The sequence below is a fragment of the Polistes dominula genome, unplaced genomic scaffold (assembly GCF_049000335.1).
Source record: "Polistes dominula isolate Pdom_NZ unplaced genomic scaffold, Pdom_raw_medaka contig_75, whole genome shotgun sequence".
Taxonomy (NCBI): Eukaryota; Metazoa; Arthropoda; class Insecta; order Hymenoptera; family Vespidae; genus Polistes; species Polistes dominula.
In genome coordinates this window covers 3,604,545-3,618,121 of record NW_028301003.1, presented here as the reverse complement: position 1 = coordinate 3,618,121, position 13,577 = coordinate 3,604,545, and the positions used below count along the sequence as shown (strand labels likewise).

Here is a 13,577-nt window from a genome sequence, read left to right as displayed (position 1 = left end):
GATAAATTTATATTTAAATATATGAAATATTATTGTGAAAACAAAAATAACTGAGATATACCCTGTATATTAATATCTTTTTTTTTTGTACATAAATTCTAATTATTATTAATATTTGTATATTTATAATGATAAAAGTTGCAGTGTTGTTTTTTTTTTTAAATAATTGTTAATTTTCAAATATAATGTCTACAATTTAAGGAAATTCATTAAATATTGAAAATATTTTTTATCTGTCAAAATCAGCTGATTAGTAAATACACATATACAGGGTGGGTCACCACATTTTACCATCTAGATTTACGTTATTATTATTACGCGTAGCAGACAATGTTTCACATGGAGTTAAATGGCTTTGAAAGGGGTTCATACTGATGGTACTTTTATTTTTGTAGGTGGACGTGTAAAGGACATATGAAGGTCATTAATGTTTTTTTTAAACGGAATCATATATTTTTTATTGCATCATCTGATGCTCTTTCATATTATTTACAAAAAAGTAATAACCTATTTATGTAAAAAAATTATTTATTACTTTAGGAGATATTTTAATTTTTATGTCTGTTTACAAAAAAGGTTCAATGTGGCGACCATTTGCATCAGTACACTTTCTGAATCGAGAAATTAATGACTCATTAACGTTTCTTAATGTATCTGATGTTATTTTCTTGCATTCATTGACGATACGATCACTCATATCGGCCATTGTAGTCGGAGACTCAGCGTAATATTATACGCCAATAGATTTCCTTAACGAAATACTTCATCACGTTGTACCTTTGATAATATTTTTAAAAAATTTCACCAGACAGGGCAATTAGTACGCAAAAAGACAATTCGTAATAAAACAATAACAAATGAAGAAACCGAAATTGCAGTGTTAGCCGCAGCTACGATAAATCCATCCGTTAGCTCTCGTGAAATCAAAAGACAAGCTGGAATTAACCGCAAAAACATTTTACGCATACTGATAAAGCACAAATACCGTTTATATCATATATCAAAGGTTCAAGAACTGACCGCAAATGACTGTTATCAAAAACTCTATGGACATTTTTAGACGATTTACCATTGCATACACGACTAATAATGTGGATACAACAGGATGGTTGCCCTGCTCATTATTCAAGAATAGCAAGGGATACATTAAATCAAATGTTCCCAAATCGTTGGATAGGACGGGGTGGGCCCATTCATTTTCCGGTTAGATCACCAGATCTAACGCCCCTCGACTTTTTCTTATGGGGCTACTTAAAAAATAAAGTTTGCGTTGAGCCTCCGACTACAATGGCCGATATGAGGGATCGTATCGTCAATGAATGCAAGAAAATAACATCAGATACATTAAGAAACGTTAATGAGTCATTAATTTCTCGATTCAGAAAGTGTACTGATGCAAATGGTCGCCACATTGAACCTTTTTTGTAAACAGACATAAAAATTAAAATATCTCCTAAAGTAATAAATAATTTTTTTACATAAATAGGTTATTACTTTTTTGTAAATAATATGAAAGAGCATCAGATGATGCAATAAAAAATATATGATTCCGTTTAAAAAAAACATTAATGACCTTCATATGTCCTTTACACGTCCACCTACAAAAATAAAAGTACCATCAGTATGAACCCCTTTCAAAGCCATTTAACTCCATATGAAACATTGTCTGCTACGCGTAATAATAATAACGTAAATCTAGATGGTAAAATGTGGTGACCCACCCTGTATATGTGTATTTACTAAATTAGTATATATATGTATGTATGTAAATCAAAATAATAACTAATTAAATATTAAAGAAATCTAAATATTATTTTATATACAATTATAATTTCGATATATTTAATTTCTCAATGTTTGCATAAAATATTTGGAAAAAATCAGTCATCATAATTGAAAAAAAAAAAGATAAAAAATATATATTAAGGATAATTTAATTAAAAAAATAATTTGATAATATTTAAAAATTAAAATTTATTTTTATTCTAGTTCATTTTGTTTAATTTATATTTTTTCTTTTTAAATAAAAACTAAAAATAATGAAATTGCCTTTAAAAATATACCGCAATTTTTATTATTATTATTGTACACATGCTAAAGGTCCGTTCGATGCAAGTATATAAATTTATATTTTTCTTATCATTTAAAACGTGACGTATAATATAAAATAGAGTAAAAAATTAGAAAACTTCATTATCTTAACTTGTAATCGATTAAAATTTAGTTTAAATGTGAAAAGAAATAAAAAAAAAAGAAAAGAAAGAAAGAGAAAAAGAAATCTTTTTTTTAAATCTCATTACTGTAATATCATTAAAGGTTAACCTACGAGAAGATACCAACGTAAGAAAAATTGCTATAACACATTTAGATTATTATTTTAAATTATAACATTTGACGCACGCAGTAAAACATAATTATAATATGTGCATTTTTATTAAATAAAAGAAGTAATACGAAAGAAATTATCAAAAACAAAAAAAAAACAAAAGGAAAAAAAGAAAATAAAATAATGAAGGATTCATTCGAAGGAAACAAAGGAAAATATATATTCGATTGTTAGGTTATGTTAGACTAAGTAACAATGAAGTAAACATTCTTGTAAGTTATAATCGAATATTAAACGAATAATCAAATATTAACATAGTAATATTAGTAATGTAAAAATAAGTTAATCATTGGACATAAACAATGAACGCTGATACGTCGAGTTTGGGAGTAATATAATAACGTTTTTCATGGATTATTCGTAACAAAGATAGTTTCGTGTACGCGTTGATCGCCATTTTGCTTCTCTCACATCTGACATGTCTCTTTTGTAATGTTATTATCGATGAATATTATTATTCGTGCGTGATAAATTATATTGGAAAGAAAAATCATTTATTTAATGGTGTAACACGTATACAAGAAGAAAGTTCAAGTTTATTAAGATTGGACGATATATGGTCTATCATCATCATCATCATCATCATCATCATCATCATCATTATTATTAGAGATAATAATAATTCCGCACGGTACTTAACGAATATTTGATCTATAATTTAAATATACGTAAAAAAAGAAGCTCCCCTTTACGAACCTAAAGAATTACTAAGAAGACAGATAGAAAGAAGAAAAAGAAATAAACAAATATATATATTTATATACATATATATATATATATATATGTATATATATATATATATCTTGTATACAAGACATTTAACGTGCGCAATCGAAGTTTAATTAATAAGTTTTTTCTTCGAGACGAGATTTCTTTTCTCCTATTTTTTTGTTAACGTTAAATATGTGAACGAAAAAGATCGATTTGATGATACATATATAGATTCTTTCTTTCTTTTTTTTCCCTTTCTTCTTTTTCTCTTTTTCTTTCTCTCTCTTTCTTTTTATCTATATAGATATATATACATATATATCTCTCTCTCTCTCTTTTACGATTTCTTATAAACAACAGTTGAAAATTCAATTTGTACGGTGTTGCTTGATCGTTTGTCAATGGAAGAAAAGAAGACCGAACATAACCTAATATTGTTGACCTCCAACATTGTGTGTGCATCTACTGATTAATATGCCATCACCGAGGAAAATAATACTGTTATTAATATGATTATTAAATAATCGAATATTATTCGTTATTCTTATTACAATATTGTGTATATTATATTGATAAACATTCAACAAAGACAAACACAATTGTTTGAACATTCATAAACATTTTTTTGAATTTCTCAGTTAACCATAAAATTGGATATGTATAACAAGAGTTTGTTTTAATATTCTCATTTCAATTATGAACATTATTCTTATTGCAATTTATATCGTGTTAATAACGTTATGTATATTATTCAATTTTAATTGATAAAACAGAATAACAAGATTGTTAGATGAAATATTTGATTCAAGTGTAACTTTGTTGTTATGGTTATCGGTAAAGTAATGTGTGCATCATCATCATCATCATCATCATCATCGGTGACATATAAATTAATTCTATTTGATTATAATTTGAGTGTATATTAATAATATGCGTAACCATGACGGTTGTATCTATCCGTATGTATAAATATATATATTAACGAATTAAGTAAACAATTAAGTATCTTAGATAAAAAAACTATTAACACGGTTGTTAAATAACCTTGTAGAAGACTATTTTCCAAATTGTACGATACCATTTTTTTTATTACTCAAATTTCTTTGCACGTAGTAAAACAAACATAATTGTTTTAGCTGTAATGTATTATAAAGGTCTTTAGAACCTGTAAAGAAGAAGAAACAAAAAAAGAAGAAAGAAAAGAAAAGAAAAAATAAGCCATAACTGTGATGTAATTTAAATGAATTTTTAGTTATAAAAAAAATAATCCTTTTTATATATTATTCAGTATTATTTACAATAATAAAAAGTGTACATATGCGTTTAGAGTTTTGGTATATGGAATAGAAAAATAAGTGTCGTTTTAGATAGAAATAAGGAAAGAAATTTGAATAATCGCTAGGAAATAATTTGATAATGCGGATAGAATGTATTGTAATAAGAACGGCAATCAATGAAGGTCCCAACGTCAGGAAACTCAAACATGGACAATAAATTGAAGTTTTCAGATCGTTTAAAGGCTTTATTGAAAACGGAAGCGCACCAGGATGTTGATCCGTATATTTTTAGTGAACCGGAACCATTTGGTAGCGCAGCATCTGGAAGAAATTGTACAGTAGTTACTAATAAAAGTTCTCAAGTGATGCAAAATTGTAAAAAGAGTAAAGGAAAATGTGTAAAAGAGAGGACAAAATTAACGGCCATACCAAGTGCAGGATATAGAACTGTTGCAGATAGAAGGACAGATTTGAACGTTGATTATGGTATTGGCAGAAGCATAGATCAAAAATATTCTAATATAGTTGAAAGTAAACGACGGCATATAGAAATTTTGCAACGACTGAGGTCAAGGAGATCAAATCGGGACCATACGTTGTTGTATTATCCTAAAGCGGGTGAAGAAATATCAGATAGCGAATCGAGTGGTGACGAAATGACGGTTTATCAACGCCATTGGTTTCCAGGAGACACTAATACAGAATTAAATCGTTCAGCAAGATTATCCCAATTAAGATCTCAGTTAAGACGACGTTTGATACAGTTAAAAAGAAGTGACGCTGACTCTGAAATAATATTACGTGAACGTGCAAAGTGTTTATTGGAAGCTGCTTACAAAGATCCAACATCCACAGCTAAAGCTTTGGGTGATTTGCCGGGAACTAGCAAAATAATAGATGGACCACTTTTGGTTGGTGGACAATGTGGTGCTGAAGGATGTCAACAAATATCTTTACCATGCACTCGTCATTGTTCTCGGCACATTATGTTAAATGGAGATCAACTTTTGTTTGAACATTGCACTGCCAAATTTAGTGACAACACACAGTGTTGCATTCCTGTGTTTGATGTAGCACATGAATTACCGCTTTGTCCTGAACACGCCAGAAAGAGGGATAATTATAATCGTAAGGCTCAAGAATCCAAACCAAAGAAAGCAAGGAAAAAGCCAGCATCTCCTACAATTCCAAGGCCTAAGCCTAAATCAAGGCCAAAGAAGAAGAGGCGACCTCCCGCTAATAAATTAGAGACCAAAGGTACATTAGCGCACGAAGAGAATCATTACCTGAGCCAAATGAACTCTAGTGAAAGTCACATCAAGACGTTGAATAATATGAGCGTTACTCAAGGAAGTTCTAACTCTTCTAACTTAAACTTAGGATTGGGTTTGAGTTCTCTCGGATTAGGAGGAGGTCTGAAAGTCGATATAAGCGATCACGAAGTATTTGCTTCTCTTGATCCATCTGAACACGACTTTGGAAATGTACTCAACACTTTACCTCCAGATGCGTTTAATGATTTATTTATTGGTAATTATTATTATTATTATTATTATTATTTAATTATAACACAAAAACAATGAAATAGAATAATTATAATAATACTTGTATATTATTATTATTTGTTTAGAAAGTAGAAATGGTGAATATGAACCATCAAGAGAGGAGGAAGAAGAATTGGAAAGAGCGTTAGAAGCGGTTGACAAAGATGTTCGTAATTTAGAAAGAATGGGACAAACACATGGACTTTTAGAGCCAGCTTTACTAGCCCAACTTATGTCAGACATAGCTTCGTAGCCCCAACTACATTAACATTATAACAATAATCAGAAAAATTCGCGTATGTTCCTTATGATGTTGAGAAAGAGAACGAAAACAAGAATGAGAATCAGAACGAGAAAGAGAAAGAAAAAGAGAACAAAATTAAGAAAACAAAGAAAAGAAAGATACTTTTCTTATGGTGTCTGTTGCTGCTGCTGCTACTGTTGGCTGCCGCTGTTATACATGTTAACTCGTGACTTTCACTGACTTCTTATCGTATACAGTTGCACATGTTTACAAGACATTGGCAGGGATCCGATTATACATAATATAGAATGTGAAAGAAGAGAAACGAAAAAAAAAAATAGTTAAAAAACTTTTACCAATTTAGAATGATGATGGACATTATTAGGTAACACATGGCTAGATTTAAATGTCATGTACGACGTATATACGTGCTTGTAAATGTTTAAGGAATTCCATTATTATTTTCTTTTCTTCTCTTTTTTTTTTTTTTAATTAAATATATAATTAAGAATCGTTCATAGTATTCAATAGTTGTAACATATATTTATGCAGCTTGCTATGAACGTAACACGAAATACTAAATTCTTTTGTTTTTATTTTCCTTTTTTTTTTCTATTTAAATCAACGAACATTTAATTTTGTGCTAAGAAAAATGACTGTAGTGTAATTCAATGAAATATTTCGTTGAAATTGAAGTTTTTCATTTAAAAATACTTATGAAGAGATAATGCAACAAACGAAATATTACACTTTAATAATTGACACTATCAGCAATCAGGATATTCAATATTATTCTAAATAATGCAAACGATAAAAAAAAAGAAAATATCAAGGTATATATATATATATTCTCTTTTATATATGTCACACACATTTAGAATTTTATTATAATTAGACGTTTATGTATTAATAGAGAGGAGACCTATTTCACGATCATCTATTTTTCTCTTTCCATTTTGTTACATTTTACTTAATTTCTTCATTTCTATTTATATATATATATATTTTATTTTTATCTTCTTTTAGTTTAAAAAAAAAAAAAAGAAGAAAACTCTAAACTAATTGTAAGTTAAAATTAAATTGTCATCAATTTACTTTTTACTATCCTCTAAAATGATTCAAAAAAAAAAAAAAAAAAAGAAAGACAAATTTGTGTCGAATAATATCTCATTTCTTGTTATGATTAAAATATAAATGAAGCAAAAAGTAAACGCATTTTTTTAAGTGCGTTCAAATTAAAATTTCCAAAAAATTGTTTCCTTTTTTTCTTCAATTCTTTTTATTTCAATAATTCTTATCGTTACGATCAATTCGACAACAATTTCTATTATCCTTTTGATGTTTTTTTATTCATTATTTTCTTATAAAATATATCTTAAAAAACATCTAGATATAATGTCGACGTCGTATTAAAAAAAAAAAAAAAAAAAAAATGAAAACAAAAGGAAAAAAAAAGAAATGATATTTATGTAAAATACACAAGAACATTTTTTATGAAAATTTTCGAGATAGACCCATTTGCATTTGAAATTGTAATTAAGCTATAAATTATTAAATGTTGAAAAATGATCTTAAAACTTATTTGCTATTAAATGTATTCTCATAATTATTCTGTAATCGACATGAAAACTAAGTTTCAAATTGTATTAGTAATTTTGTTCACATGGTATAGCAAATGTGTTACAAAAATCATTCGCATATTTTAATTTATAGTTGTATCAATTTGTAAAATATCAAATTATATTAATGACAAATCTAAGATCTTTTTTTTTGCCAAGTTTTTCGTTTAAACGATCAAGTAATGTTACATTAATATATCAAAAAAAAAAAAAAAAAATAAACAAAAAATGATCTCTTGATTAGTGTATGAACAAAACTGTTGAATTTTTTTTTCTTTTTTTTTTTATAAATCATATTCACAAATACACCTTGTACGTATAAAAAACAACAACAACTACAGCTTAAACAGGAATACGACTGAATTTATATTATAAAAGAAGTTACACGATATGTGTTATAAATCTATTGAAACGATTACTCTTTCCTTTTTTTTTTCTTTTTTTTTCATCGATTGTTTGTTTCACAATCATTCATCGAAGTAATCGTGAATATTAAAAACTAATAATACGTAAAAAACATTATGATCGATACCGTTTACTTTATCCATTTTGTAATATATTCATGTAGACAAAATATTCAGTGATAAGTAGCTGTAAGAAATGAGTAAAAAAACAAAACCGAAGATGATCTGAAAGAGTTTCATTTTTAATACCGTTCATTATATATAAATATATTAATTGTAAAGTTTAATTGCAATTGATATGATGAAAAACAAGACAGACACGCGTTTAGAATTATTTTCATAAATCGAACGAGGAAAAAAAAAACCTAATCATTTTTCTTCTATTCATTATTTTTGGGAATATATAAATATTGTATATAATAATAATAGTAATAATAATAATAATAATAATAATAATAATAATAATAATAATAATAATAATAATAATAATAATAATAATAATAATAATAATTTTTTAGTCAAGGCACAGATTCTGACAGTAAGACTAGATTTGCTGCTATTATGAAATATTTAAGAGAGTTATGTACTGCCATTTTACTGCTATTATAAAAAATATCATAACTCGATAGAAAAATAATTTCAAACATAGTCAAATATTTGATCGTAGATTCCATCGTGTCGTGTAAGATGATAGATTAACAAATGATCATAGTTTTAATACATATCGATAATTAAATATGTGATAATTATGAATATGAAAAATTATCACACACATTACAGTTTTTAATAGTTAAATTGCTAAACATTCATCGCTGAATTTAAGTACAAGAAAACAGTTGATATAAATTTTGCTTGAAAGAAATAAATAAAGAATAATAATAATAATAATAATCTAGTTTTTATTATCAAAATCTTAGTGCCAAATATTTGAATAATAAAATAATTTGTTGTCTTTTAAATGTGCGTGTGTCAACTTGTTCGAAAATGAAATATAATTCACAAATTAATGATGTCACATTTTTAAAAAGTAACGTTAGTTTTCAAACAAACGAATTAATTATAAAATTGCATTTGCAAAAAAAGATATTAGTAAAGAAAACTAAATATTTGCAGTACGAATCAGCCCTCTGGTATTGAAAATAAATTAATGTCAACTATTATTATTACGTAGAACATTAGGAATTAAGTATATATATTAATTAATTATTTATGAAAAAAGACAATGCAAAATTGAATCAAAGAAAGAAAGAAAAAGAAAAAATAATGCATTGCTTCTCGAGTGTATCTATATGTGACTCATTGTAAAATATCAACATTATTACTCTTGACTAGACATTATCAATTATAATAAGCATATTTTTTACATTGTCTTAAAATACTCAGTTTATCTGAACCCATTCACTTTTATCCTCTATCGGTGTGATATATAAAAGCATTTTTTAAAGATTAAATATATATATATATGATGTATGTAAATTCATTGGATTTACATAATAGACGGATAACACTTTTTATCAGTATTCTGTTTAATTATATAGGATGTCCTGTAAACTGGTGGTATGGTCTCGTAGTTTTTCTTTTCTTTTTTTTTTATATTTAACTAGCATAATCATTTTTATTTATTATCACACGTAAAACACAAATTTCGAAGTAATTTTTTGTTAATTTATTTTCAATTACAATTATTATTACGTTGATAATAAATTAGAACTGAATTCTAACAAGTAATTTGATTAAACAATTTTTTTTATTTGTAATGCAATCGAATAAGTTAACATAATATTAGTTAAAAAGATTTAATTTACCAAATTACATTTAAGTTGATCTTCATTAGATTTGATTTTTAAGTAATAGAATATGTCGTGATAGAATATGTATCCATTTGTTTACTACGAATTTGTAATTGTCTAATAATCCATTTTTTCTTAGCATCTTCACGAACTTTAGAATATTTTTTAGACAATTCATCTATTTTTTTCGCTTGAAATATTTCTGTCGTTAACATGGATTCTAATCCAAAAGAAGGCATTCTAACAATATTTTCATCATATTCCTGTTAATAATATAAATTCAAATGATATTTTATTTTGTTTCTTACATTCAATCTCTATATGCAAGGAATTGAAAAGTTATTTAGTGTAAATATAATTAAAAAAAAAAAAAAAATAAACCATACCGAACTATCTTGTGTTAATTTATCGGATATGCTGATCTTGCTTCTTTCATATTTGAGTTTATCAGATTGTTGATCAATTTTGTCAACATCTTTAGAATTTTCTGATTCAATTAGCATTAACATTAAATCATAATTGGATCTTTCTTGTCCAAGTATGCCTATTTTAATTCCAAGTTTGGGCAACATCTCTTCGTCAATAAGTAATGCGTTATGTAAGTAATCGATTCGTGGATCGCTTTTATCAATGTCTATCATTCCTATATAATAAAATGACAAATTAATTAATTCATACTTATAAATTAAGTTTTATTTTTATTTGTTTTATTTCTATTTATAGATTCATTCAAAATAATATACCATTTATAATATTATTTCATTATCGGATCAAATTCAATCTCTGATACACATTAATATGCATAATACTTACAAATGTATTACCTAATGATAATACTTTGAAATTACATTGAGAATAAATTAAATCCTCTATCAAAGGAGAATTTTTAAGTAATTTTCTTTTAGATTGTATTCGTGGACCATGTAGTACAAAAATATCACTTTCTAACATATCTTTAACGGTGTAACCGGTTCTTCTTTCTGCAGTGTTATAAACTTCAGTTCTAAGTAGTCTATGTAATTCTGATTCTATATAAATACACATATATTAATAAGCATAAGAGAGAGAGAGAGAGAGAGAGAGAGAGAGAGAGAGAGAGAGAGAGAGAGAGAGATAGATAGAGAAAAGAGAGTTAAAAACACAATGAAAAATAATATAAAATTGTATTTTGTACTGTAACACAATAGACATATTTTTCATCGGTCATGTTTCTAAGTTAAATATAATTGTGTTTAATAATGTAACATAACTTACCGATTAAGTGAAAGTATTTACGATGTAAAGCTATCCATACAACACGATGAGATATATGAATTAGCACTTCAAATATTCTTAAATCTTTTTCTCCTTGAGACTGTGTCACACTCGCTTTTTTCTTCCCGCTTATCATATGATGATACCTTATGGTGTCCTGACAACCTACTATTAAGTCTGCATACTCTTTACTCAACATACACCGTAAAGTATGTAATTCATCAGCATATTTTATTCTATTCCCACCAGCTAATGGATTAGGAGCCTTTTTTAAAGTAGCTACTCTTTCTTCTGTTAACTTTTCCCATATTTCTATATAATATTGAAAATATATTATAAGAGCTCTTAAAAAATGATCAACGACTGGCAAGTGAAAAAAATTGATAAATTTAACGCTGACTGGACTGGCAAGTAAAAACATTACAAGATCTTTAATATCTTGCAAAATGATAACGTCTGGCTCATTGGGAGCTACTTTACGTAGATAATATTTTTTAAATCTTATCTGTAAAATATTTTCTTATTTTAATATATATCATTATTCACATTTGATTTGATTTATTATCAAATTGTTATTTTTATACTTTTTGACTTGGATTCAACGTTTCATAAAAATTTAAAATCAAATAATCATGAGGACAATAAATTTCTGATGGATCTATTATTTCAGATTTTGTTGCACGTCCTTTTATTTGTTCATCATCTGTTTGTTGTATTCTGCAAAAATATAATATAGAAATGAATTACAAAGATTATTAGAATATAGATAATTAAAAATATTATTTACCCTGGTAATATTAAACCTTCAGTTATTTCATCCCATATAAAGTGTTTGTCATCCATAATTAAATGAATAAGATATTACAAAATAATTATATAAAAATCATTCATATATTTTTAGAGGTTAACACATTGTAAATACAAATAAACTTGACAATAGGGATGATATATTTTTCAAGTTATAAGATAATAAAATTATATTGATTACTAGAAAGTTCAAATGATGTCTATATGTGTCCTTGAACACAACTGATGAGTGCATATACATAGTGTTCCAATATTTTTATTTATAAAATGTTCCCAGTGTATTCTTCATAAAATTTTGTGAACCAAAAAACTGGTACACCTTGTATAAATCTACCTTTTTTTTTTAATATTACAGATAGTTTCTATAAATAATTAATGAAATTATTTAAATATTATTAATTAAAAAAACAATTTAAAAAATTTTCTTTTTTATATACGTATATATTCAATTATATTTAAATAAATGAATAATTAATGAATTAATATTATAAATTTATTAACACGTATATCTACAGATAGATATATTTTACATTAAATTTTGTTGATTACGTGGTAAAGGTAAAGAATCTAATATTGGTTTATCTTCTGGAAAAATAGGATCGGACAATGTTTTCCAAAAATCTGCGACAAATGTACGATCCTTTTCCATGGGAGCCAAATGATGGATATTACATCTAACTTTAACTTGTTCACTATTATTAATCGTTACGGTGACATAAAATTGTTTTCCTTCGATGGATAAGTCAGGTCCAGATATTGGTTTTTCTGGCAACGTTATAGCTTCTTCTGGTACATGAAATAATGCTTTACGAAAGGCTACTCTGATGTGCCATTTTTCTAAAGTCCACGGAACTTCTGGTGATAATGAAACGGACAAATTATGAGATGATAACATTGCTATTGTTTTTCTAGTTATCACAGGAAGTTTACATTCCTCTTCGTCACTTTTTACAATATATTTTTGAATATTTTCTTCATTAGCGTATACTCCTAATTTAGGTAAGAGTACATCATTATAAGCTTTCTCAGGTTTTAAAGAAACGATTTGTCCTTTAACACCAATTTTTTTTATATCAGATGTTAATATTAATTGGATTGGTTCGTGTTTTGAAGTATCGACATGCTTTACTAAATCGTAAATAAAATGCCTTGATTTAAGAGGTTTCCTTTTTCCACCCTTTTTACTAAGTAATGGTTTATTCCTTCTTTTTAAAATAAACGTATTCTGCAAATAAATATTATATATTTATAATACATATTAAAATGTAGATTATAAATCATAAAAATAATACCCTTGTTTGTTGATAAAATAAATCTGTGGTATTAATCTGTGACAAGACATTTTTCGTGGTAGTGTTAACAATTGGTTTAATTAATGTTTTTAATTGAGTTGCACAAAAACTTATTGATCTTAACATTTTATTTGATTTTTATTTCATAAAAATTCAATTAGAAAAGTGCATAATTATTTTACAGATTTGAGGTTAGATTTTAATCGATAGTATTTCCCTCTACAGAACAAATTAGGTACCAAGTATTGG

At 26.4% G+C, this 13,577-nt stretch overlaps 3 protein-coding genes across 5 annotated transcripts; 1 reads left to right on the top strand and 2 right to left on the bottom strand.

Annotated features, from left to right (window-relative positions):
- The first annotated feature begins 2,356 nt into the window (after window positions 1-2,356).
- Window positions 2,357-7,377, top strand: l(3)L1231 (zf-C3Hc3H domain-containing lethal (3) L1231). Of its 3 annotated transcripts, none has more exons than XM_089173949.1 (3): window positions 2,357-2,598; window positions 4,599-5,904; window positions 6,005-7,377. In XM_089173949.1, exons 2-3 carry the CDS (start codon window positions 4,740-4,742, stop codon window positions 6,169-6,171), a joined length of 1,332 nt encoding a protein of 443 aa, XP_089030075.1. In that variant the 5' UTR covers window positions 2,357-2,598; window positions 4,599-4,739; the 3' UTR covers window positions 6,172-7,377. The 3 variants fall into 3 exon arrangements, with proteins under 3 accessions (XP_089030075.1, XP_089030074.1, XP_015185052.1); XM_089173948.1 differs by having other exon boundaries at window positions 2,357-4,056; XM_015329566.2 differs by having other exon boundaries at window positions 2,357-5,904.
- A 1,245-nt stretch (window positions 7,378-8,622) lies between these two features.
- LOC107070953 (protein phosphatase 1 regulatory subunit 36) lies at window positions 8,623-12,500 on the bottom strand. Its single transcript, XM_015329528.2, has 6 exons — window positions 12,017-12,500; window positions 11,814-11,946; window positions 11,230-11,734; window positions 10,800-11,003; window positions 10,362-10,618; window positions 8,623-10,238 (listed from the first exon to the last, which is right to left on the bottom strand). The coding sequence occupies exons 1-6, from the start codon at window positions 12,070-12,072 to the stop codon at window positions 10,029-10,031; spliced, it is 1,365 nt and encodes a 454-aa protein (XP_015185014.1). The 5' UTR covers window positions 12,073-12,500; the 3' UTR covers window positions 8,623-10,028.
- A 7-nt stretch (window positions 12,501-12,507) lies between these two features.
- On the bottom strand, window positions 12,508-13,556 carry mRpL9 (mitochondrial ribosomal protein L9). The gene is made up of 2 exons (XM_015329527.2): window positions 13,329-13,556; window positions 12,508-13,261 (listed from the first exon to the last, which is right to left on the bottom strand). The coding sequence occupies exons 1-2, from the start codon at window positions 13,452-13,454 to the stop codon at window positions 12,563-12,565; spliced, it is 825 nt and encodes a 274-aa protein (XP_015185013.1). The 5' UTR covers window positions 13,455-13,556; the 3' UTR covers window positions 12,508-12,562.
- Window positions 13,557-13,577: the final 21 nt, after the last annotated feature.

Excerpts from the sequence above, each read along its gene's own strand:
- LOC107070953 (XM_015329528.2), bottom strand. The coding sequence starts at position 12,072 with ATGGATGACAAACACTTTATATGGGATGAAATAACTGAAGGTTTAATA. Across the intron at positions 11,004-11,229 it reads TAAATACTTTCACTTAATCG|AATCAGAATTACATAGACTA; the intron begins GTAAGTTATGTT and ends GTATTTATATAG. Across the intron at positions 10,239-10,361 it reads AATTAACACAAGATAGTTCG|GAATATGATGAAAATATTGT; the intron begins GTATGGTTTATT and ends TATTATTAACAG.
- mRpL9 (XM_015329527.2), bottom strand. The coding sequence starts at position 13,454 with ATGTTAAGATCAATAAGTTTTTGTGCAACTCAATTAAAAACATTAATT. Across the intron at positions 13,262-13,328 it reads TATTTTATCAACAAACAAGG|AATACGTTTATTTTAAAAAG; the intron begins GTATTATTTTTA and ends ATTTATTTGCAG.